The sequence below is a fragment of the Achroia grisella genome, unplaced genomic scaffold, assembly GCF_030625045.1.
Source record: "Achroia grisella isolate CSIRO2021 unplaced genomic scaffold, CSIRO_AGI_Agris_v1 utg900, whole genome shotgun sequence".
NCBI lineage: Eukaryota > Metazoa > Arthropoda > Insecta > Lepidoptera > Pyralidae > Achroia > Achroia grisella.
This window is the reverse complement of record NW_026713059.1, coordinates 4,475,395-4,503,350: the sequence shown is the minus strand read 5'-3', so window position 1 is coordinate 4,503,350 and position 27,956 is coordinate 4,475,395. Positions and strand designations below refer to the sequence as shown.

Here is a 27,956-nt window from a genome sequence, read left to right as displayed (position 1 = left end):
AACTACTATAATTTTACAACATTGCAACATGGAATTACGACTCCTAATTAATAAGTATCATTAAATTTGTACACATTAACTTTTGTACCAATAATTTCTTTGGAAAAAAATATTTCGTATTTTTACTTATCTTTCGTATAATAGAGAGACCCTACACGCCGTCAACTTACATCTAAGAAAAAATAAAATAATAATAATCAACAATCAGTATGTACTGCTTAAATACTTAGATACAATCATCATAAATCATGTGCGCTAAACATTCAGAACAACTATCAAGTTTTTAAATTAGAGATTAAACGAAGAAAATAAACACATTACAACTAGTAGGAAACTAATACCCGTAGAACAAATTGCAGCGATACGCGGCCAGCCTGCGCGCACCGAGTGACCAAGTGGGTCCCGGTGGCGGGATGCCGCGCCGCGTCGCGCACACGTTCGCCTCACACTTAATTTTCCATTAATATTACATACATATAGTTACATAACACTTGGGCAGTGTACAATCAGAAGAGAACTAAGTCAAACTACATATATAATTATATACATTTATCCATATTACTATAAATATTCTGACTGTTTCCTTAAAAACTACAAAGAATATCTACTTAACATATCAATCCTAAGTGTACAAAGCCCGTATTTAAAATAAGTATCAATTACTCATGTCATCTTGACTTCTTTCAAAACTGCACAGCCTGCTGTGATGAAGATGTTTTAATGTCTCCTCATTCTATTCCACTCAATTGATTACATTGGTCTGACATGATCACTAAAAATATATATATACATGTAATATTTAACATTATTAACCGTTTTCTATGTATAGACGCGGTAAACATACCTTCACATCTAGGATACTACTACTTCTAAGTAATAAATAATTTTGTAAGGACAGCATTATATACAGAAGCATGTTGCGCGCGATCGCCAGTCGGCCAGTCCGCCGCCGCTGTTCCATCTCACTTATTTATTTATATCAGATCGGTTTATTATAATCACATCTAATGCCTATAGATTCCAAACAACCATCCCCTATAGGAGTATTAACCCATACTGAATAAGTATCGGTTACGCGTCGGTTGACATTACGAGTACATTGAAATAAGTACAAATCAGTGATATTTTCAAAGGTCTTTGTATAAAAACTTCAGAATTGTGTATTATAAAAAGAACGATAATAAACCGGTTGCGCGAAGGAGCGACGGATCAGGGTGAACACAATGGAGATTGCTTTGTCCATAACGCGGAACTCGTTGCCAAATCAATACTTAATAATTACGGATTGTGAACTAGCTTTTATAAGAAGAATAATAAGTCAATGTCGCGACCTTCTACGTCTCAGCCATAATATTCCGGTTCCCGTTCATCAAGCACGATAGGAGGACGACTACGAACGTGGATCAATAATAACCGTCGGACCTAAGTAAAACATTTTAGTTTGTGTCAAGAGACAATAGACTACGCCAATAAATCAAAAAAATCCTTTTGTGCAATATATTCTCTCTGTTTTGCAAGTTGCAAGACAAAAGAACAAACGGTTACGTTTTTGCGTTACCTAGCATTGCGATTATGCAAATGGTATGACAATAAGTTCTAAACTGTAACACGAATGAAAAAAGTGTTTTTTATGATGAAAATTGCCAATGCGCAATGATAAAAAAGAATAGACGACTACCTAACGAGACTTCGTCAGTAGTTTACTAAGAATATAAAAAAATGCAAGAAAAAATGTCTTTGCAATCTTTAGTAGAGCAAAAATAATTATTGTTAGTTTCAATAAAATACGTCTTTAGAATAAACTGTAAAGGCGAAGGTTCTGGAATCATTACAAAAAGTGAACAAGTGAACATCGGCGACGTCGGCCCGGCAGCAGCGCAGGGTCTACGCGGGAGGAACTCGTATACCGGCTCAGCGGCGCATAGCGCGCAACGACTACGCAGAATGAACGCGCAAGTCGGTGGGCGAGTCCGGCGTGGCCGGTCTCCTAGGTAGCGACAGGTCCTCGGGCTCCGTTTGTTCGGGCCACTCATCCCAACGCCAATCCGGCGCTGATGCCGCCGGTGGACTAGGCATATCAGGTTCACAGCCGGTACCTGAGCATCTGTGTAATGCTGCAGCTTGCCGGCGTCTAAACCTAGCTCCACAGCGGCACGCGAATGGGGCATCTCCTTCATGTACTAAAGCATGAGCTTTCAGCTGGTTTGAATCAGAAAAGCGAGCCGGACATCGCGCACATGCATATGGCCGCTCTCCAGTGTGGACACGTAGATGCCGTCGTAAGTTTGCAACTTGCACGAAGTGACGTGGACAATGTGGGCAACTGTAAGGTTTTTCTCCTGTATGAAGACGTAAATGCGTTTTCAGATGATGATCGCGGGTAAACCTTTTGTGACATTCGCCACATTCAAATGGTTTTTCACCTGTGTGCGTGCGCTCATGATTTTGTAGGACATGTTTGTAGCCGAAAGAGCGGGAGCAAACTTTGCAAGTAAATAATTTATCCCGTGGCGGATCAGTCGCACCTGGAGAGGAGCCCGAAGAAGGTGGAGAAGGTGGAGCTGTAGACGTGGTGTCTTCAAGCTTGGGTGTTCGCCGTCGTTTCCTAGTTCTTTCAAACTCTGGGGGTGGCAACAGTGGTGCCGGTGGTGACGGAGGCCATGCTGCTAGTAATGCGCCAGAGTACAACTCGGCGGGTAATCCTGCGACAAGAGCTGCGGCGCGGGTAGCCAAGAGCCGCTCTGCTAACATCGGCAACGACTCCTGACGCATAGTTGATAGGGGCCTCACTGACACACCTAAACAAAAGAAATAAATATCGTTACTTGTTTTATTTATTACTGATAATTATTATATGAGCATCATAACAATATTATGTAACTTCATTATGTATTGGTATTTCAAATTCGATATGACAAATAAATAGATCAATACAAAAGTAATAAATTTGTTAAGTGTAAAAATAAAATAGAACTTGGTGTTCGTCGCGATCACTTCCGTCATGGGTTAGTTTCGGCCTAAATAAACAACGAAGTCGATGCTATCGATAGCATACTTATCAGCGAGAGAGGGCAAAAAAACACAGCAAAAACCATAAGCCAGACGCTGCGGAGGAAACATTTGGTCGCAATCACGACGCTGCAGGTCGCTTCCGCCCCGACCTGTTGCGCAAATCGCTGTTACGAACCTCCTCTAAACCCATTTCTACCAATTTGACTCGCGTTCATACATAGTTCATACTTCATAGTACGTTAAAATAACAAATTATTCCCTGTAATTGTTAGTTTACACACCAGTGAGCAATCAATCCATTGAGAATTAGGAAGATGAGTTTGTGAAAAGTGTCATACACCGCGAAGGGGTGGCGGGGCAGGGGACGAACGGTCCACTTACCTATATAATGGAATTAATTATTCCTCGAGCGGCAAACTCCGCCCGCCCGCTCCGCCCAAATTATATTCAAATATTAATTTCGACGAAGAAAAGCCTTTTTGAGAGCACTTAATTAAAATTAGACAAAATTATAATTGAAAGTTCTCCTCGAGGCGTGAAGAGGTGGCACGAGGAGGGGGGGTTTTTACATTATCTACTTAGCCCTGGAATTAATTTCGGGACATTCTTTGTTCTGCTTTTAATTGAAAATAGTTTACCTATTGTACTTTCGATGTAATTCATAGGGAATCACAGACGCATTATGACATAAGAATATATGTCATAATGTGTCTGTAAGCAACACGATTTAGAACTTCAGTCTAATACAACAGAAATTATATAGAATAAGTAATAAACTAAACATTACACAGAACCAAAAATTAGGAATCATTACTATAATCGTTTAATGTATAACAAAATTCCCACAAAAAAATGTGTATACATGCAAATAAATATAGCAGATTTCGTTGTCGGACTGAATAAATAATTTTCGCTGGAGTGGATATTATTCAGAGTACGCAACGCAAGATAATTTTAAAGTTTGTGATTAGACGGGGAACGGAGACGTCGGGTTGGTAGAGTCGGGCTCCAAGCTCACAGCCGGCACGTACCACCGGCTTATCCCATAACTTTTTAATAACATTCCTCTCGCTGTTTTGAGAACGAACAATGAACCGCAATCGTGATGTACCAAGAATTATAATGGCCTACTGTACAAGTTGAAACAAGTAAATAAATACATAATGCCCTCATTGTTAAACATAAATTAATGTCAAACAACAGAAAATGCTTTCCTACATAATAGCGCCTTTAGTACATGAAATATAATTTTAAATAACGTGATATATTTATAGCATAATAATTTAATTTGTTAATGTGTAAATGAGTTGTATTCCTTTATGTCGAGTGCGGCGTTAAAGTTATCCTTTTTATTGGTAGGTCGCCCCGTCGGGTGACAATGTTGGTGATAAATTTTTACAGCGTGGCGCACCCTTCCGCGCAACGCTTTTTATGTGCTAAAGAGTTGTAATTATCCCCTCTTTATACGCCATAAATATTTGTCAATAACCCATATTCAATACTTTTATGGACTTGCCTGCGGCTGCCACTCCATAACTCATTATTGCGCAAGGGTTTGCTGATAACCAAAGTGTCAATGACTCACTTATTCTTTTGTAGCTGCTAGTTAATGTTTTATATTATTGAAATATCGATTAAAATTATACTGTATAGATTTTTTTAATTTTTAAATTAAAGTATATCTAACTTTTATGAATTTTATCTAATTATATATAGCAAGCATTAATTATACTTATTTTAAATAATTAAATAATATTAAATCGTTCGCTAATAATGTAGCTTTTCCATAAGTGGCAGAATTATTTAAATACGGTTAATTTTTTTTCTGTTTATCTTTATTTGTGTTAGCATCGGTGATCTATCGATTTAACACACCATCTTACTTGTTTTATTATATTTATGAGTTCAACACACATTATAAAATACAAATTTTATAATATACTATCTTATTTAACAGAAATGACAATAGTAAGGATTATAAAAATAATATAAGGACTCGGTCTATGAAGCCCTATATTGTAACCACCGTGCTTAACCCTAAACCGCCGAAACCGTAGGAGCTCAGTAATCTGAGCGAGTTCGTGCTTACGTTGGCGTCGGTACCATACCTATGCGGCAGGTTAATCCCATTATAATAACGATTATTGAAATTAGGTCATCGTTTGGCAATGTTGCTTGTCCGTAATAGAACTTCTTCGATTATATTGCAAATCAATCTTACCAACGGCTACTACTTACCCATAGCATATGATTAATAAATAATTAAAAGTATAATAAGAATAACTCAGGACTATCTATACGTCGCCATTGTCTCAATCTAAGCAGATCTTGTGCTTTAAATAACCGAGAGAAATATATATTTTTTGTAAATACAAAAACAATACTTATAAAAATTGTATGTATGAAGCCCTATATTATTATATGACCATCGTGCTATCAAATTTAGATCTGTAATAAAAAAAAGTACGCTCCATTACCTAAGTTGAGTTTGATGAGGTTCCTTACAAATTGCTATTTTTTAATTGAATGCATACATTTTTTTAAAACTAACGTAATGTTTTCTAAATATAATATTCTAATTAATTTGTAATTAAAAAACAAAATGTTTTGGAGTTGAAATTTTGGAGGAGTGAGCAGTTTTTTGAACTAACGTAAGTTCAAAAAACTGCTCACTCCTCCAAAATTGCCTATGCTTTGCGAAATCTAAATATAATCAATATCCGAATTACTGAGTACAAGATATAAATAAATTAATATACCTTTTTTAAATGTTAGTAAACAATCTTGGAATGTGAGAGGAAAATATTTTGAATTTAATAAACTGTGTAATTACATACACATTCTCACGATTGTAATCACAGATAGGCTAGTCAGAAACGATGTTAATTGTGGTGAATGTAACATTTGGCAATCCGACGGCGGATATTTAAATCAAATCCGTAGTGGCAGGGGCGAATCTACCGTTATCTCTTGGAGAAATTTGATTTGCAAAAAAACCGAATATTGCCATAGTTAAAAATTGAAACCATAATACTTTTATTTACATATTATATAAATATTTTGGCGTCAATATTGAACGACATATATTTTATTGGAAGATTTAAATTAGTACTTCATTTTAGTATTACTTACACTATAATATGATGTTTTATAGTGAAAATATTTCTATTGGTTTACGTAAACGTAAATGTAAATTTATAAATAGTCTCTTTGAATATTTTCTTGCCGTTAAATAACTTAAAAGTATTTATACATACATACTTGTGTATATTTATCCTTTTTTTATGTGAATTCTTCAATCTAAAAACTTCTCTTTAACGTATTCATTGTTACTTTCAAAACATATTTGAGAACAAATTTAAATACATATACCTATATGTATCATTATTTTCTATTATTCGTATTCAGTTCAAAGTTTTCGTTATAAATTCGGTATTACAAAAGCTATTAAATATTAAAATGAATGTAAATGTTTCTTTTAAAGAAAATATGACTCATTCCTTTTGCGTATCTATACTAGTCGCTAAATTAGGATTCAATAGAAGTAATTAAGTACGTTTTCCTGTGAAGTGATTAATCGAAATAAATTCTTCTGAGTAAAAACTTTCACATTACGTTTATATAAATAACATTAAAATTAAATATAGAAAAAAATCAAATACGCTTTATCCGTTTACCTTGGAATTATTTTTGTGAATATCAAAATGTTTTACTTAAATTTTTAGATATATTTAATATGAGTATATTATTTATCAACAATGGTCTAACGGTTTAGCACACTGCTTTACTTTTGATAGTCGCGGATTCGAATTCACGATGAAAGCATTTGTATTCATGAATATGAGTCTTTGTATCTGTCTGGATGTTTTCTTTGTATATTGTGTATGTATTTGCAAAAAAAGGTATCTATGTATTTATATCAGTTGTCTAGGACACAAACTCTACTTAACATGGGACTCTACCTAACTGATGAGGCTGCGTAAATTGTCCAGGGTTGTTATTATTATTATTATACTAGGAATTGTAAACTGACCACTCAGTTAAAATGTGCTTAGAGTCGCAGAGATTGCATAATAAAATAAAAAGTGAATTAAGTTAATAATTTTAACGAAAACTCATTGATTTGAATATTTATGAAAGCAAATCGAGGTGTATTATTGATATTTATGTATATCAATAATTATAATTAATACATGAAAATGTCCGGTACACCTACGATTCTTAAATTATCATAGGGCATTTCATATGATTCTATAACGTCACACCGTCTATATACAGACTAATTATGTACAAAAATAAACTACATTTAATAAAGTACAATATTTGTAATTACTAGGTATACTAAGTAACTTGATCATAATAAAAATAGATCACAATAGATCACATAGAAATAGTAAAATCAAACTTAGAATAAAACATAATGTGGAAAAAATATTAAGGAATCTATTTAAATCAATTATGTCAACATAAGAGGTAAAGTTTGATAAGAATTATAAAAACAATACTTACTGTATGAAAAAAACAGTGAATTCAAAGGGGCCTAAAATTATTTTCACTATAAAATAACAAACTACAACGTGAACTAGTTCATATTTTCAGTATGTAATTAATACTCTATCATATGTAAATGAATATAATTTGAATTGTCTACGAAAATTATAACAAACGCCGTAGCTTCGTGCTACGGATCAAGTAATATGACATCAGAGCCGTAGCGGGCCGCTACGCTCTCGCTGCCGCCTACGGTTCACTGAATCTGTAAAAGCTCGGTTCAAATGCAAATAAACATGTGTGCTACGCGAGCGGCGCGGTGGCGGCCAATCGCCGCGCTCGTTACACGCATGTCGCGTGCCGCTAACTTTCGAAACTTTTTGCACACATGCACTTCCTTCAGATTCAGCAGATCGAGGAGACAACGAGGCGCACTATATTAAATCTTCACCAACCTCTCGAATTCTGCGTCGACTGCAGCGACAGGGCCATCTCACATCAATTCACGGAAAATGCATTTATTCGCGCCACTCGTTGTTATATTGGGAGATGTCTGGCGATTATTTAATTGTAAACTTTTTTTTCAAATTTTATTATAATAAATTAATGAACGATGCTTTTTGGAAGCCGATGACATGTTATGTCGGCGCGAAGTCGCGATTGTGAATGATCAGAGAGCGTGGTACGAGCACGCTCCGTGTGACCTACCACAACACTGACGGCTAGCGGTGGCGGCGAGCGTGCGGCAGCCGCCCCTCCGCGCTATAAACACACCCCATTGCCCCTCCCCGCGCGGCCACAGCACCCGCACCCCTCGCCGCCCCCGATGCACTCCACGTGTGCACGCAATGCATTCACTTTTTATGGCCGCTACTACATTATGTTCCTTCCTGGCGCAGTTTTTTAGTGCTGCCGCCGCACGGTACAAATGCCACATAAGCGCTTTTTATGTTCATGAGCTCCCGTTTGGGGCGGGCGGTACACTCTCCTACAAGAACTAATTTGAGAACATACTAAGATTTACTATCTGCTGTCGTATCATTACTTATTATTAGTGTAATAGATAATGTTTTGTGTATTATATGTATCAGGCATAAAACTTTAAGCACTTAGGAATTAGATTGCTTTTAAAATAAGTTTGTTTTATTGATTATTATATTTGCAGTACAGAAATAATTGAATAAATCTCATAATTTATTATTTGAAATTAAAGACTCAAGAATCAAAATTGATCCTAGATATCGTATTGAAATTCTAGAACTTGGTTTGTAATTGTGACTTACGTACTGGACCTTATTATTTAAGAACACTCTTGTATCATGTGCAACGTTATAATAATTTAATTAATATGTATGATGCTTAAGTTAAAGGACAAAATTTCCCTCGAAAATGTCAGAAGTCAGTTTGTCATAACAGAAAAAATATCTCATCCACATTACTGACTATGAATAGCTACTTATGAGAATATATGTATGTTATTAGTATATATTAAAATTACAATCACGGATGATGTGCATATTATATTTTCGAGTTAAGTTATAGTTTTCCAAGGGTAAATTGGGAATTAAAATTAATTAAATACGCACTAATGTTGATATACCTACAGGTGAATAGTTAATTGACAAACACATTTTAAACGATTATTTTAGAAGTTGCACTAGATTTTTTAATGGGCTGTTTGTAACTCGATTAGATAAATAGGTCTGCTCTGAAGTCTAATCGATTTTAATCTAATTCAGTTTTATACTGTTTTGAAACGTATTAATCAAGATTAAACCGAACAAATGTATAACAGTGTTAGTTAGTTCTTTCATTGACCACAAAAAAATGTAATTAACACGTTGCTAGTGTATAATTCAAGATTATGATAACGTACGAAACGGCTTAATCTGTGTTGTAATTAGTTTCCAGAGAAACCGACAGGTTCCAATAATTACAAATACAATAATAGAAAAAAAATTGCCGTCAACGAGCGCAGTCAATCGGATGACATGCATACGTTAATTAACTTTTATTTGTTAAGTGACAGCAGCAAATACGCCAATTCAATTATAATGTGATTGATTTGTGAAGGTAAATTTACGATTGTGAATGTAGTAGACAAAGCAACTCTAAGTTCGTAGGCAATACTTGAGCCAACAAGCTGGAGGCAATTACTGGTTCAAAGACAACAAGCATAAAGAGCATAAGTGTCGGAACGCGGCATCGCTTCGCGTAAATTAAGCGTTTTTATTGTGCCCGCTACTGCTACCTATTTTTACCACTTTAACTATTTTTATCATTTTTAGTGGGCACGCGCCGCCCCGAACAACTCGCTTTTTATCCCTCTTTACGTAAAGTAAACGTGTATCTATATGATACTAATAATAGATTCAACATACACTTTTGTGTCTTCTTGTTTTTAATTACATATAAATTACATATGATTTTCATTAATTTTTAATGTAAATTAAGTACTCATACATATTCTATATTACATTTGAATAATATTAGGTTACACACTAGATACTGTTATTATTAGTAGTTATTTTTCTGACTAACTAGATTTAATATTATTTAACACTCACAGTTTTAAATAAGTATGTAATACCTAAGTAAATAATAGTACTGATGCAATTCGAACACTCTTAAATATTTGCGTAGGTATATAGCTAAGTATACAATACGTTAAGTTTACAACAGCCTCTAATGTTTAAAATAATAAATCAAACAAGTGAGGAGCTTATTAAAGATAAAAACATCGCTGTTCTTTACACAATGCACGGTGCAAAAGATTGTTAGTTTTTTAAGAGCATTGCTCCCACCTGCTGCTGTCGCGTGCCTCTTGTATCAACATATAACTTTATACTAAAATACGTAAAGAATAAGGTTCAAAATGGCACTGCAGGATACCAATGCAAGGAAGTGTTTTAGATAAAAAAGTGCGTCGTTGTCTCATTCTGTTATAGTGCATCATCTCTGTTCAGCAGGATGTTTAAGTTCTTTTATCTCGCACACGCCGTCGCACCTTGCCTCAGTTTCGGGAGCAGACCCTCGCAATGTTTCACCGCGATATCTATAAATTAGGCAACAACGAGATATCTGTACCTGTAACATTTGCAGATACACAAGCCAGTTTGGCATTGGAGCAGGTGTCGCTCTATCTAATCTAAAATCAATATTATGACGTTAATTAAGGAAAATAAGTATCGACAAAAGACGCATCGAAACTGCATAGTTGATTTATGTTAGTGTCGAACTAATTAAATTTACAGTAAATTGGGTAGTTATAACTCAAATACGTACTTAAATTATATAGTTGAATAGATATAATTAAAAAAGAAAACACTACATTTTATTGTTCTTTTTATTATTTTCTTGGGTACATTACAAATTAATTAATTAAAGTAAAATGTAACAAATATTTTCGTAATTCGAATTCGTATTTTTATGTAAAGTAATATTGTAAAATAATTAAACTGTATTTTATATCAAACTATGATATAAAATACAGTTTTAGTATGAATACTAATACAGAAGTTTAATATTATAATACTTGTCAGCGAATGCGAGAATTTAGACCCATAGTTCAGTGATAACTATTAAATAAAACCATCCCTGTAGAACGATAATTGGACACATATTTAATGATATAAAATATTATGCCTGATGGGGTCAAACATATACGGCAATGAGTATTTTGATAAAAGGAGTGCTATTAGGAGTGCTGTACTGGAACATCAAAAGTCATCGGCGTGGGTACCTCAGTCTCACCTATTTCAGCCGTCAAGTAACTTGCTTTAGAAGCTGTGTTTCGGCTGAAGGATGGTGTAATATATACTATAGAGAAATAAGATCTTAGTCCTCCTGAATGGCAATCATTAGCATCACATGATAACTGATGGTATTCAGTGATCAAGCGGGTTAACACACCCCTCATTGCCGATGGTTGCGAGTTCGATTCCTCGCATGATGCAAACATTTGTATTCATGAGTACGATTGCGTGTTGTGTGTAATGATCTTTGTATTTTCTATGTATATTATGTATATTTACAAAAATATATCACATCATTTATTCATGTAGGACATTTTAGCCGCTTATGAACTTCAGAACCTTAGTATTTTTTTTTTGTTATGTATTCTTAATTAATAATGTTGCATTTACGTATTTAAATATTTCTATGAGTTGTTTAGTATACAAAATCTTACTTAACTTGTAACTAAACAGCTCAACTAAATTGCCCAGATTATTATTACAACGACGTCATATGATTCTGGTCATGTGTATAAGCAACAGTCACTACTTATCATCAGGATTGCTGTCAACTTCTTTACTTGTTTTAGTTAAATTAAATAAAACTGTTATGTTGCAACTTTGCTTTGTATTATTATTAAAAATTTGAAGCAGAGTTTATAATAGAAATTGTCACATCACCCATTTGTCTCCTTGAATAAGAGCTTAATAATAATATGTAATATTATGTTATCTGTGATAATAATAAATAATTCCTTTTACATAAATCAGTCGCTTAATTTAACAGCGCAAAAGTAACAATTAACCAAATCTAGTAATTTTATGACACTCTATATAAATATTACAGTAGTAGGTAAGTATGTAAGTGCTTATATATATTAGATAACATCTTAAACATAAACTCATATCTCAGAAAGTTGTCTTATAATAAAATCAACCGCCTACGTCTAATGAAAGTGAAAGCTGTATATTTCTTTGTTTTGTGGAGAATGCTCCCCCTGCGTCCCACCCTCCGGCCAACATCTCAAAGGAACCAACTCTTTGAAGACGTGAAACCACAATTAAGCCTTGCCGAAGAGAATTCAAGGACACATCACATTACTTCTCGACTTGAAATGAAAAGAATTCGTAGACTCTATACCATACAACTCTCACTTTCTTTTGCTAGCTCGTGTATTATTTGCAAATGTACTATTGTTTGTTGCTTATTCAGATTTAAGTAGGGAATCCTTTCGCAACGTCATCAATTGTTGTGTTATCATAAAAAAAAACTATGGCTCAGCAGTCAAAATATTAAACCAATCCCAACATATGTATTTTATAAGGTACAGTTTTACCTTAAATCAGTATAAAATATTATACGAATTTCTGGTAACTTCTAAAGTATAATATTCTAATCTTTTTCTTTACAAATTCATAGTGTGGTTTTAGTCTATTATTAACAGGGACTTTGTTATACTTTGGGAATTTGATATTTTTATTTATATTAAATTAACTGAAAAATTATTTATTCGATTTTATAAATACTTTCCTCTTTAAATAGCTATATATAAACGAGTAACATTTTCAAATAATAATATTTACGATACCTTATAATAAAAAAAATATTATTATAATTATTATTATATACTACTTTTGTAATCACGCCAATTTTGTTGTCGAAGTGTCATAAAACTAGAGTCAAAAGCGAAAGTGAACAATGAAAACAAAGTGCGCCGACATGCGCAAGTTATTTTACCTAAAATTGCGTTTTTATCTGAAACAAAGCAAATCTTAGACTATTTTGCAAATTGGGACACAACCCGATTTTACGACCCAGCGTCTAACGTATTGTTTGATAATAGATAGGGCCTTGTTAATGTTTTTGCCAATGTAGTTTACAATAGGTAGCAAATGCTAAGAAAAATCACTAAGGCTGCAGTAAAAAGACAAGGCCATATGGACTCTTATAGCTATCAATGTAGCGCTAAACAAATGGTATATGGCTATATTTTATTTTATGTTTACTGCGAATTGGATCTTCGGACAAGACGTTGCAGCAAGCTACTTGTTAAAGGTATGTAATTCTGGATTGATCCCTTAATCTTGATTAACACCGTCAAACAGAAAATGATAAACCGACGCATATTACATACTTTTTTACATAATGTATAAGTATATATTTAATCGAATTAGGTGTTATTTTGCGGAAATCTAATTTATTTCTTGACAAAAAAATTAAGTGAGTAGTTGGTAAATCAGCAATACCTAATTATTTTGTATAATAGAACTCCGTCCCTTCTGTGTGAGCGACAGATGTGCGTTAGCGCCACCCAAAATCATAAAAATTGTGAATATTTCATTCATATAATCACGCATTTGGCCGTTACAAATCAATCGTACACAAACACAATGAACTTGCTCTTCAGCCAGTTTTTTTATTTGTGTGTAATTTTAATGTAAATTTTGGGTAAACTTGGCACAAATTCTAGTTTTGCTTTGTTATACGGGAAGGGCGGTTATCAAGAATCAATAATAACGTTATTACAATCTTGTGATTGATTACAAACTAGTTTACGCAGATTGACGTTTCTATAATTCGATATAAGTGGCAGTTTTTGTAATTATAACATGTTTTTATCAAAAATTGCAATAGTTATAATTACTGAGACTACAATTAGTTGAATGACGATCGAATGAATTGTGCAATTACCGCTTCAACATAATATTTTTAGAAAGGGATATTTTGTGTCGAATATTCTTTTATAGCGATCAGTTAGTGGAAATAATGTTATGGGGCAATATTTAACAGGTTTTAATGCAAGTTAACAAAATTTGTTATGAAACAAACAATAATTTATTCTCTTAGAATCCGTTACTTTTATAACGGTATATTCATATAAAATTCTTCTACTTTTGGGCGTCTATCGTTCCGCTATATCGAGCAGGTGAGAACTGGCGACAATTGAAGGAGAATAAAGTATAAAATATCGCCTCCAAAGGATTCGCATTGAATATTTATCCCTAGCCGCGTAGCACTGTCCGAACGGCCTTTGTTCTCAGCGGCCGTTTAAACTTTTGATTCTGCAACTGGCAACAGTCAACTGGACCCTAAGAATCGATCAAAGTGTTCAACATGGGTATAAGTACATTACAAAGTAAACTCTACGTAGATAGTAATAAGATACTGTACTGTATCCAAAACTGATGGTAGTTACATCATTCGTGCCGTGATAGATGGCCATTCTATGCTTGCGTCACGGACTCTCCCCTTCCGGGTGTGATGAATAATTCCCTTTTTCTCCGGGAAAGAATTGTCCTTACGAACTATTCCGGCGACTCGATACGCACCGTCGGCGGCCGCTCCGCATAAATGTGAATTATATCCTACACTATCCCACTTACAAAACTCCTCTTTTTATTTCAACGCTAAAGCTAGATTTATGTTTTTCCTCAAGTGAACATTATGACCGGTTATATGTTTATATCCCATAAACTAAACATTTCATTTTACATACAATATTGCAATTATTTGAATTCTTAAAAAAATTAACTTAAATTTTGCCTGCATGTTTTATATTCATTTAATAATATTTTCTACCTTTCTGCAATTATCATTTCAACTCTTGCTTAATTATAACTTTATTAAGTAATCTATACATATAAATAAAATTGGAATGTCTGTTTGTAATATTGAAATAACCGTTTTTTACTACATGCATATGAATATATATACGGTACATATACCAAAATAACATTTTTTATCATTTTTGTCTGTCTGTCTGTCGATCTGTTTGTTCCAGCTAATCTCTGAAATGGCTGACCGATTTTGAAGGGACTTTTTCTGGCAAGTAGCTGATATAATAAGGAGTAACTTAGGAGTAACTTTTATTTTAGATTTTTTTTTATTTTAGAAAAAAAAAGTATAAAAATAAATTCCTCGCAAATGAATACAGAGTAGCTTTTCTATATTCAGTCTTCATAAAGGATTAATGTGTTCGCGTATTATATGTGTATGTAGCTAGGTCCGGCGAACGCGGCGACGACGGGCGAACGGCGAGGCAACGGAACATCAGCTACGGACACAGCTCGATCACTCCTTCTTTCTATTCCCATTCATAACGTCTTTCAAATGTCTAGCGGTCTTTGTGTCACTCCTTCCAGGATCACCGGAGCTGTCATCTATTGTCCGACTACGCGACTCGTCTCGTCCGCTGTCATACGTCTTGCACAAATTCAAAAATAACATCGACATATTACATTTTTTTGTACGGGCCTGTGCAAACTATAGATAGGTAAGTTTAACGTGTTGGACTCTTTGTATGATGCAAACAAGGGACGTGTCCTAGTCCCTTATCTGTTCTATTGATTATCTATGAATGAAAAGGATAAATGTACAAAACAAACAGTACAGTTTTTCTATTCCACTTATCATTTAACCAGATAGATATGGTGCTTATTATATGTATACCAAACTGATCATCAATAACATACACATATGTACCAATGGGATATCAATCAGTGATCCATTTTAGCTAAAGTCACCATTGTTGTACTGTTTATCTCTACTTTTTATCGGCGTAACATGCCTTAGGTACCAGAATTTTCAATCAAAATATACCAAAATATCAAATTGCATACATATCTAATCCAGGCTAAGACTATTTTTGTTTGTTATTTTTATTTTTAGTTTTATTGTTCTCTTTTCTTTAGGTACATTTTAATTCAACATTTTTGTAGACTGACATAATATTGTATAAGTACCGTTATAATATATATATATATAAACTCGAAGGAGGGCGTCGATATTTGCACATCTGTGAATGTCATCGTTCTTCTGTAACTAATAATTACTGAAGAACGATTAATAATTACTAACAATGTACACATGTTTCTATTTTGAATTAAAACAAAAATATAATCAGTAAGTATAACATACTGATGATCCAAATTTGGATAGGTACTAAATTAACTAATAATTCCTCATTTGAACCAATGACTTTTCCTTTTATATATAAATTATAGTTTCATATAATTCTTGTTGTATGGTGACAACAAAGTAACGATGTCTTACAATACAATGAATATCTATCTATGTTTTTAACTTGTTACAATTTTTTAATATATACACTCGTGCCACGTCGCGTTTCCGCGCACCGTGGGTGCCATTGGGATGCAACCAAATGCATAATTTGTCGAGCACGGATTTTTTACTAAAAAAATTATAATAAAAAATGACCTACGGACTCGGATCGACTAAATAACTGCAACCCAAGGGGCGATATGTATAGAGAATTTTTTGACCCATGGACATTGAACAACAAATAATGTCGCGTCCAGGTGTGTCCTCACATAAAAGATATTAAACATAACATGTAGTGGCTACGTATTGTTAAAAGGTTTTAATGCTATTTTTAAGCGAATTCATTTTTAACATTCGTTTTTACCGTGCTTTTTACAGTGCATCCACAATAATATCATTTATGTTTTCATGACTATATCTCTAAACAGATCTTAGCTGTTTGAAAAGAAAATCTACTTCCTTTTATCTAAAAAAATGTAGACGAAGTTGTAGGACATAGCTAGTCGTCTAGAAAAGTTAGGTATATATACCGTTGGCATATTTTTTTGTTCGTTTATATGTGTTACGTCTACGTTACGAATAGCGTCAAGTTATGCCACATCACCATCTTGCCTTCTATTTTTGTGAAGCATAGTTTGATTTTGACATGTAACAGTAAAGGATCTATTTTTTCACTCGTGTAGAACCAATTTGCACCCTGCGGCGCTAAGGTCGCAGTCACACAACTTAATAGAATTATTATCCACAACTAAATAATCATCTTGTTCTTAAAAAGGGCCTTTTAAGATAATTTATATGTGTATAAGACTAGGTATTACTCGTGACCTCGTCTGCTTTTTTAAGGTAAAAGATAGCCTAATTCCGTCCACGTGAGATTGTTATTAGAATTTTGACATTAAATATTGAGATGAGATCTATCTATTCTATATACGGATTACATTCATCCCTGAACTAATCCATTTTAATTAATATATTTTATTTATGACAAGCTTTTTTTTCAAACTATTTAGTCTGTTGCCTATTGTGTTAGCGGTGAAGCTGTAACGAGCTTCACCGGACGAAACTAAAAGTTGCAATAGGACGCCAATTACAATGATGAGCAATGGTAGTCTTCGATGTCTACTCACAAAATTCTATACAGTTGTTACTTATAACAACTTATAGAATAAATAAGAAGACTAGGACCACGGTTCTCGTTAAAATCTGGTCATTTTTGTCCTAACCACATAACCAGTTTTTAACTACTTGCTTAATTGTGACGATTAACCACCTTGATGAGACGATTAAATAATTGCTATTGTACTCTCTACTTATCTTTACATAGTAATTAGAGATATGATTACATAAATGAAAGTATGACATTAATTTAGGTATTATATTTACGTGATTGATTGCGGTTTCATTTTTTACATCCGCAATAATAAACGGATAATTATAGTCATTGAATGTTTATCATATTTTCAAGCTGAGGACCAATTTGATGGTAAGTAATAACTGTCACCTATATACACAACAGTTCATCGAATATCATATATACCTAGATGGATACCTAATATCCTGTAATTTAATTGCCTAAACATAGCTTACATAACAAATTACTTCGCGACTAAAATAGTAAGACAGGACCGACGGACGACTTTTTATAAAATCAGTAATAACAAGAAGTAAGTACATTAAACTTTTTATAGTTCGATTTATTTTAGCATCGCTATGAACACAAGTTAAACTGCTGGACACAGCAAATCCTTTCCGATATGTTGACGCGGCGTGAGTGGCGGGCGGCGCTAGGCGCTTGGACGCCGGCCCGCCTGCCCGCCTGCCCGCCGACCTTTGTAGCCCTCGCCTTCTGCCTCTGACAACACCTTTGACGCAATCTACAGAACAGCCCTTGCGTAACCTCTTACTTCGAACAAACCCTCTTCTGACTTGACGTCGAATTTCGTACACAAATCATTGTACAATCAACTGTTATCGACGGCTCTATTTGCAATTTCTTCAAAGGTTTCTTCAGAAACTTAATATTTATCGATATTTGGCTCGTTCTATTTTTTACATTTTTATATGACATTGTAACAGGAAGATAAAATTGATCTTTATCGAAATGCAGATATCTAAATATGACAAAATCTAGAACGTCAATTCTGATAAACTTTTATAATGTCACAAAACTTAGCATTACTTATGCCAAATATCTTTAAGATATTTCAATCAGTAAGACACCAAGAGATAACAACTGAACGAGGAAAAAATCTTATTACCGTAGACGATAGATAGTTATCTTATACTTCGAAGACAAAAACGCTATTTAAAGTTATTTTTAAATTGATCTTATGTTATGTTCGTATTCCTATTCCGAATTGCATTAAAATAGTGTATAGACGTAAAAAAATGTTTATCGGATTACCGAACTATCATTTGGCAGAGGGACCAGCTGTGGGACAGTCCGCGGACGGCACACTTTTTTGCTCTACTTGCAACAATCTATCACAAATTGCACTATTCAGAAGACTCGCCACACTTCCGATTCTAAAGTGCAAATTCAATACAATTCGGACGTATCTAATTCAAAATTCATTAATCTTACGCCGCTATAGCTACAGGAGATCACATCCCAATATGTACACTTGTATGGTCAGTTGTCGACAGGAAATTGATTACGTTTTTTGTTAATGATAATTTTATGTTATCCTGTGAACTTTTGCACCACCACCACAACCACTTCTATTTCTGTTAGCCTTTCATTGCCACTACAATATTGCTGTATACAGGATAAAATTTGACTACTAGAAATATTACCAGTGTTAGAGCCATTTAGTTGAGGTAATTATTATTAATAATCACCTTTAGTAACTACTTATAACATTAAACTTATTAGGAACTAATATTACAAGAACCGAATTACCAATGATGGTATGTTTTAATTTTATTTCATTTTTTACTTTATATTCTGAAATATTTTATGATGATGTTATTTTTGATAATTATTATTGCAATACATGGAGATGTACTTGTAAATGTCGAGCAATAACTAAATTATTTAGCACACTGTTTTGGAGAACAGTGTTCTAAATAGTAAATAAATTACTGATTGCTAAGCACAATATAAAACTATAACAACAGACAAAAAACGTAAACACTAAATATGTATTGAAAAGCAAACAATAAGAATAATACAAAATTATACATTTTTTTAATTCATCTCGATAAAATCATAAGTATAAGTAAATCGTAACAGTATATAAGTAATCTGATAAACCTATTACACACATGATGACGATGATGTCCTCATTGTCGTAAATGACACACATAATACGTACCTTATAAAAGTGACTATCAGACAAATTCATCGTTTAGGATATAAAAATTTACTATCGCCTTCCATACATTCGTAAGCAGAAACTAAACTCTGAGCTAAATAAATAAATAGTTTTAATGGACTTAGACACAAAATCTGAGATTACACAACTACTAGAATTTAGAGACGCTTAGAGCAATTAGATGCTAACTTTTTTCACAAACAAAGCATTATATATAGTCTAAACAGTATTTTGGAATAAGAATTTATGAAAAAACTAACGCAAAGCGTACAATACTAAGCGTAAAATTGACATCTCGAAACTTTTGGGGTTTTTAATAATACTGTATCCTGTTCAAAGTGACACTAAACCGAAACTTTAGAAAATATTTGTTGAAAAAGAGCATTTAATACAGAATTACATTGTGTGGGCGTACGTCACTCAAATTTATATCAATGCTACATTTTTATAACAAGAAAATATTAAGTAGGACGAATAGGTACATACAAGAAATAAAATTAAGCATGCCTTAAATTGCTCCTTTTTTCTTTGAATATATCTGTTCTCATTCACAATGAGAATAGAGTAATTTGATGGAGTACATGACTATGTTTTACACGCGACATACAAAACCAGACCAATAACCAATTACCATTTTGGGTGTTTCTTATGTATATTACTTACTACATCCTTATACATGTTACAAAATATACCTTCATTTTTAAATAATAATTAGCGAGATTGTAGTGAGTACCAGTATATGCTATTGTATGAAAAAATTATAATAGAAACTAAATGCTGAAACAAAGAGTACTCCGAACTGTAGATAAATATCTATACATTTGAGATATCATGACATATATAATATATTTTAATTATTTAACTTTCAAAATTCATTAATTGGCATTATCACATTTTAAAATGTTGTATTAACTATTTCTTATTATTTTTATAATAATTTCCTATTCTATTATTGGTATTTATTTGAATCTACTTATACCGTAAAAGGTTGTTTTCCATTGGTGTGTGCCAAATTGTACAATTTCATTAAAGTATTGAAACTTTTTACATTGGGTCAACATAAAGCCGCCGAATATTATATTTCTTCGAAAGAAAATATCCCATTTCCGCATCTTCCCACAACAATGAGTGCGCCATCCAACTATTCAAATATAGCATAGGCGTTGGTAAACCCAAACTTTTTTTGCACATCGAGCGAATTAATGGATAACCAAAACCAATGCAAAATAAAAAACGGGCTTATTAAATGTTGGATTCGCGTAATAATATGTTGGTGGTTTTTTCTTTGTTTCCAAGAGCGACGCCGAGATATCCGGTTACGGCCGTTAAATATTTTGCCTCACGATGAAAGGGAAACTTATGGTAGTTTTTTCTGGGAGATTTCGTTTTTGCTCTTGAAATGCGGAAGTCGTGTACGTTTATGCAAAAGCTGGAATATAGGAATCGTTTTCGCTTTTATATTCGAAAACCACGAGTCGCAAATAACATACAATTAAGTGCCAACCAATGTACTTATACAATTTAATTTCGACAATAACTACTTTGAACAATATTGCGCATAAGTAGTGAAACTTTTTTGTCCTTTATGGAAGTTATTAAGTCACCATTTTATTTTATAGTCGCGCAATTATTTTATAGAATGCCAAATTCACATAGAAACTCACTCATAAATTAGCGTATTAACTCAAATATCAACATTTTCGCTGAATTCAAAGAAATTTTGCAAAGGAACATTTATCAAGCCCACAAAGAGAGTGAAACCTCTCTCAAAAGATGCCTGCTCCGGACAGATTTAATTTGTTGCGAAGGCCTTTATAATTGGAACATAAAGATTGCGAGTAATTAATTTTCGCAGCGAGTCAGAAGCAAAGAGCGGCGCATTGAGCCCGAGCGGCAGCACCACCGAGCCTAATTAATATTAATGACCCCGGGAGGCGCCCGCCGCCGCACCGCCACCAACCTGGACGCCTCTCATGATCTCCCTTTATCTAACACCTATTAACTACCTTCTCTATGAAAGTTTTACACATGTTTTCATGTATTTTACATTGTACTCGCTTTATTTCTTTGGTTTGTTGTACGAGCAAATACGAGTACATAATTCGAGAGTAATAGTTTTAGCATTTCCTATGTGAGTATGATGTATGAGTTGAGTCAGTATTACTAAATAAAATCAGTATATAGTTTTATTAAACCGTGAAGAGTAAATGACTGATCAAAGACACCTCTTAGTCATCCTCGTAAACGTAATACGTTACGGGCGTATATACTTATCATTGTGACGTCAGTAATATAGCGACCATATAAACGAAATATGTTATATAAAGTAAAATAAAAATTATTAACATTATAATAATTATATATATTATATTTAAAAACTACATTTAAGAGTCTAAAACTAAACACATTAAAAAGTTGAATTAATGCTGTCATAGGCAAAGATACAGATTAAATTAGAATAATATTCTTCTTTGTAGACATTAATATATCGTACATTTCTACATCGGAGCCCTATAGTGATAGTAGTGGTCATTATATTAAATCAGATCTCTCATAGGTGAAATATATTTAATACATGACAATAATATTTTAGGCTATAATTTATATAATCTATAGGTAGGTACTTACGTGTTAGGATGGCAGGATGAATACATAGCGCAAGGCGTGGGGGTTGGTGGTGACCGATGAGACGGCGCTAAAAGCCGGACGGAAGCGGCGGACACCCGGCTCCGGTTACAGCAACCGTGGGATCTCCAGCAAACATAGCCAGGGCTGATATTACTATATTGGATTTACGGCAATAAATTTTATTTTAAGTTATACAAGAGAAATTAGTTATTAGTTTAAGTTACACTATCCTGAATTACATCCGAGAGGTCGTGACATCAAATCTGGGCGTCACAGAAAAAACCTGTACGTCAAATCCATCTTTAGGTCACCAGTCATAAACGTATGTTTATATATGTTTAAGATATGAAATCATGAGATAACACTGTGCATTATGTTGTACGTATTATCACTAAGAAACTATTTTTATATTTATTCTAGCGTTATAAATATGAAAGTACTTAAATTCGTTCGTTTATTTTCTATTATGTTAGATCTTTTCAACAAATTACAATTAAATTTGCATATGTGTTTAATGTGTTAACTATAGTATGAAGAATTTGTCCTAGTCAATGAATCTGTCCTCATCATGCATGCATAGTTGCAGCTGATAGTCTATGTTAGTGTTATAAGTATAGAATAGGAAATTTATGAGTTTGTTTATTATATAATCTAATTAAAAATGTAATCATTTTAAAAGTATATATTCGAGTAAATGTTTATCTATATATTGTTAGGTAAAGGTAGTTATGATCAAGCCCCTGATAGATAAGCCCCACGGTGAAGTAATATAGAATAGTAAATTTATTCAATAAAATGAAACATTAGCGGCAACCCTGATAGTATTGCACAAAAATGAGTGTGATATTCTGCGAGGCCGAGAGACATCCATATGCGAGACATCTCACTGCTCAGTTCACCCATACCTAGATGGATGTTGGAAATGTAATCATAAACAAAAACCATTTCTCACACTACTTCACATTTTTTGTACGCACTGTTGATTCCGTTCGGTCTGCCGATTTCACGGCGATGCTCAGTAAGATTCTGCCGAGTGATTTTATGAAATAGAATTTACTACATTATTTATATGCATTACATAATCGATATATAATATAAAAAATCATATCGATGTACAACATTAACATTTTTTAACTAATGCTGCATTTAGCATATTATTCCAACAATATTAACCAACAAAAGTTTCCAGACACAAAGTTTGGGTACTAAATATATTTAATGTCTTCATTTGCTTATAACACAGTACAAAAATGACAATTTAAAGATAAGAACATGTATTTTGCCCTGGCAATGAGATATAAAATAGTACAATGGATTATTACATAAATCAATATCCACCATTACACAATTCCATAAAAAAATTGCGAAATAAGTTCTCTCCAGTCGATAATTACACGAGTCTAGTATTATTATTACGGAACTTTTTCACAGCATAAAAATTTTCATTGTTTTAAGAAAATTTTCTCTAAATAAATAACCTTTATTATACACACAACCTATATTCAGGCTCAAATGACATATTTAATCTAATTATGTTGTATAATATATAGTAAATACCTAATTTAAAAAATAAATTTTTAAGCATTGTAATTTAATTAAGTAAATTTAAACATTGAAGAAGTGTAAAAACTGAAATCCTTTCAATACATAAGACATAGGTATTTTATGTCTTCTAAGCCATTAAAAATGTGACCTTATGATTATATCACATGCATCTCTTTTCCTGTGCTCATAGCTATAATTGGTCCGTGCTGTTACTAATTACTAGTCTTATTTATCATATTCTCTTCATTGATAGAAATATATATAGCTATATGATTTCCTATTTGCATACCCAGTAATACAATATTAAGTTAAGTTAATAAAAAACGCTATTGCTGAATAGTTTTGAAATACATGAAACCATTCCGGCGGCTTCACTTGCACAAAGAGCGAAGCAAATGTAGGTAAGAAGGTTATAATCGAGTCTAAAGTGGGTTAAGCAAAAAGCGGCATATGTTTTATTATAAAAAATCCTTTGAAAGACATAATCTGCACGTGTGTTGGCTCTCGAGTGCAGGCGAGCGAAAGTCTTCGCGTGCGGTGCTTGTATGAGCCAGACGTCATGTCTTTTTGCTTTGTTTGCCTTATATTATTAAAGAAAAACTTTTATAGACTATTCTCATACCTACGAAGATTGTTTGATGAATATCAATTAAAACTATTAATATAGTTAAATGGGTTTTGACACGAATAATTTATGGCAAATTTACTTCTCTCGATGTTTCTAGTACCTACTAGGCTATACTAGCCGTGGTCACGAGCGAACAATCTTAAAACTACGAACGGTAGTTGATTAAACTGCTGGCACCTATCTACATTGACATTCATTGTTACTCCAGTCAGCTCGTGATCACGGCAACTAATAATAGTGCACAGCTAGTTAATAATAAAACAATAATAATCCTTAAGAGATAATGTAGCTAAGTGTATTAGCTACATTTTCGTTCGTAGCAACACTAATGTGCTTCTACGACACTGTATCATAGTCCAATATTTGTATAGGGTTTTCAATATTTCAGGTACATATTACTGCGTCCAATTCTCTGCGGTCTCCTAATGCAGTGAAGCGATGGCTTGCTTGCGTTACTCGAAACCACTCGAGTGCAAAATCACCCGTTCATATAATTGTGAAGATTTACTACACGAGTGCCGACAAACGAATACTTATGTAGTTTTAAAGTCGGAGATCGTTGCAGCATTATTGCAGTCAGTATTACATGTAACTACGAATGATTTATCCACTTCAAATCAAACATCAATTAAGTACTTACTTTCAAATATGATCAATAGTAAGATTATAAACAGCGGTAGTGTTTGCGGCTGGACTTTTAAATGTTGTGTTATAGCCTGCAAGTTTACTTGACAATAGACCACCATTAAGAGATGAAACTTAACAATATCACAGTAAGCTAAATAATATTTCTTGCTGACGTAGGTACTGGCCATATAGTTTTATATATAATATTTGCATTGTATTTTCTATTAAGAATTTTATTATATATTTTTGTATACTAACCGATTTTGTCTAATAAAATAATTGTGACAGACAACAACAACAACAACAATAATAATGACAACATCAACTTAGATGAAACGAATGTATAATAATAAAATATAATTTCAATGAAGAAAATATTGTCTGAAAAATCATCATACACCTAAATATCTGTGGTTACAGTGAGAAGGGCATGTCACCAATGACACCTAATCTTATATTATAAACGCGGAAGTTCGGATGAGTATGGATAGGTGGATGTTTGTTATACTTTCACGCAAAAACTACTGAACGGATTTTGATTAAATTTTACAGCAATATAGCTTATACATCATAATAACCCTAAGGCTATGATTTAAAAAGTAATTATGTAAAAATATAATGATAAATATCAAGTAAGTGTAATGCAGACGAAGTTTCGCAGGTCAACTAGTATGAATATTAATCTTGAATACAAACTTAATAAAAATCTTTTCATAAATAATAGAGAAGTAACTAGATCTATAATATAAGACGACATGGACGTTGTTTATATTCTACTGAATACTAATTAATTACTTATCTTTCTACCACTACCTTATAAGTTACAATCTGAAATTAATAACACTAACATGTGGGAGCACTACGCAAGAAAGAAACCGGAGCTAGTGCAATCTGATTCGCGAAGGTCTCGTTGAAAGTGCAAGTGTTACAAAAATGCTTCATTTCCACTCTTCCCGTTTCGCATTCCGATATTTTTTCTATCACTCTGTTTTGTTAGCCCGTCACATGCGAGTTATAAATGATCGAAACTACAGATATCGATTTTCATTACAAAATCGAACTCATAATATTCTCAATTCGTAAATTTAAATTTAGAACGTATTCTCGTAACATTACGATGCATTTTATGTGAGTCAGTAGGTAAATAGTATTCGCCAAATGACAACAAAAAACTTTTCTTACCTGAATACAATAAAATCTTGATTCGAATTTGGTTGCAATAGTACAGTAGGTATGTATTTGAACAATAATAATGATTGAAGTACCTACATCTAGGTATGTGTAGTTTTATGCAATATACTTTATTGCTATAGACAAGAGACCTACTAACCTGTCATTTGTATTTTTAGTAGATATATCTAGAGTATGTGACAATTTTCAATATAATAAAGAAATTGTTTATTACAACTAGTTTCATTTTTATTTATATTTAAGTAATATATATAATTTCCACTTTAAGTCCTGATTTATCGAATATATGTAGTTATGAAGAAAATACAAAGAGCATCAATTTCGACTGACATGTCATCCTTGTACTAGTATAAACAAACGGACAACATTAGTTCTGTCACTACGGAATGATTAAAACGTGAGTTCAATTGTTAATATTGATTTATTTTAGATAGATAGATTTGTAACAATGTATTTATTTGCTATATTTATTCCATAAGATGTTTACTGTTATGCTATAAACAATTTCATCAAAATTTTTTTTGTAAATTTAATCTAGGCAAAGAAATGTCGTTTACTACAGATCAGAATGGAAATTCTTTCTTTATTTCTATTACCAATATACCTAATTTATACAAGCCGTCACTTAGTTTACTTGTACCACCTATTTTATTCATATATATAGCCAATGCCTGTCCTTGTAATACTATGTACCTCTATTTACAAAGTTTAGTTGTGAAACGTAACCAACAGATAAACACTATTTCACATATTAGGTAATTTATATATTTTACGTTTGTTGTTAGTCATTCCAGTTTTATGCAATGTATCAGATTACATAATGTCTTCTAGGCCATTCAACCAAATCGATAGTAACACATTTAAAAATTATCCATCCTTTCATGGAAGCGCTCCAAACAGTAATTAACCCGCTTTTTTGTGACTATCCCATATACGTTTGATTTATTTTAAGGTCCTTTCGTAAAAGAAAAATTTGCGAAATATTGCGGCCCTTTGGTGCAACAGTCAGTGAACCTCAAACTCTAATATGTAAGTCTTAATATGTAATAAACATTCTTAATCAAATTTTTAATACTCTTTCTACTTTTATAAATATAATTCACTATAACGAAATTACAAATAGTAAAACAATAATAACTATACATTTTATAAGACATCAGACATATGAAAACGATGCCTCTCTGATGATTATATTTTATATGTGTCGTAAAATTTTAATTACTTAACGAAATATGCAAATTATAGACTAGCAAATCATATTTTATTTTGTACACTAATAAAAAAAATCTTATTGCTCCGCCTATATAGATATGTATAGGTTCATAACTTTATCTACGTTGAAGTTTGAGAATCTCTGCAAACATTCCCATCCCGAATGGCGATTCTAAGAATAGAGAAAAAGCGCAGGTATACGTCGAGAGTGAAAGGGTCCATGCAATTCGAGAACTAGCCCAGTTTCATTTGGAATCATTTAGTGACCTTCCCTTGAGGTTTTTGTGTATCGGATCAGATGCGCCACTGATTGCCGCGCGGATCCAATAGCTGAATTTAAAGCAGCACCACGTGGGAATTTGCCCTTTCATGACAGATCGACTGCATTATTTGCATTTACAATACAAAATCCATGCCCGTATTGTATTACTTCAATATCTTAAAATGTACAGTCACAATAGGTAAGTTTTATTTACGTATTGATTATAAAGACTTTATTATTAGGTACA

The 27,956-nt window shown here is 33.1% G+C and overlaps 1 protein-coding gene across 1 annotated transcript; it reads right to left on the bottom strand.

Moving 5' to 3' along the window:
- Positions 1-1,935: 1,935 nt before the first annotated feature.
- On the bottom strand, positions 1,936-8,045 carry LOC131853365 (protein krueppel-like). Its single transcript, XM_059204232.1, has 2 exons — positions 7,959-8,045; positions 1,936-2,798 (listed from the first exon to the last, which is right to left on the bottom strand). Exons 1-2 carry the CDS (start codon positions 7,993-7,995, stop codon positions 1,936-1,938), a joined length of 900 nt encoding a protein of 299 aa, XP_059060215.1. The 5' UTR covers positions 7,996-8,045.
- Positions 8,046-27,956: the final 19,911 nt, after the last annotated feature.

Excerpts from the sequence above, each read along its gene's own strand:
- LOC131853365 (XM_059204232.1), bottom strand. The coding sequence starts at position 7,995 with ATGGCCCTGTCGCTGCAGTCGACGCAGAATTCGAGAG. Across the intron at positions 2,799-7,958 it reads GTCGACGCAGAATTCGAGAG|GTGTGTCAGTGAGGCCCCTA; the intron begins GTTGGTGAAGAT and ends TCTTTTGTTTAG.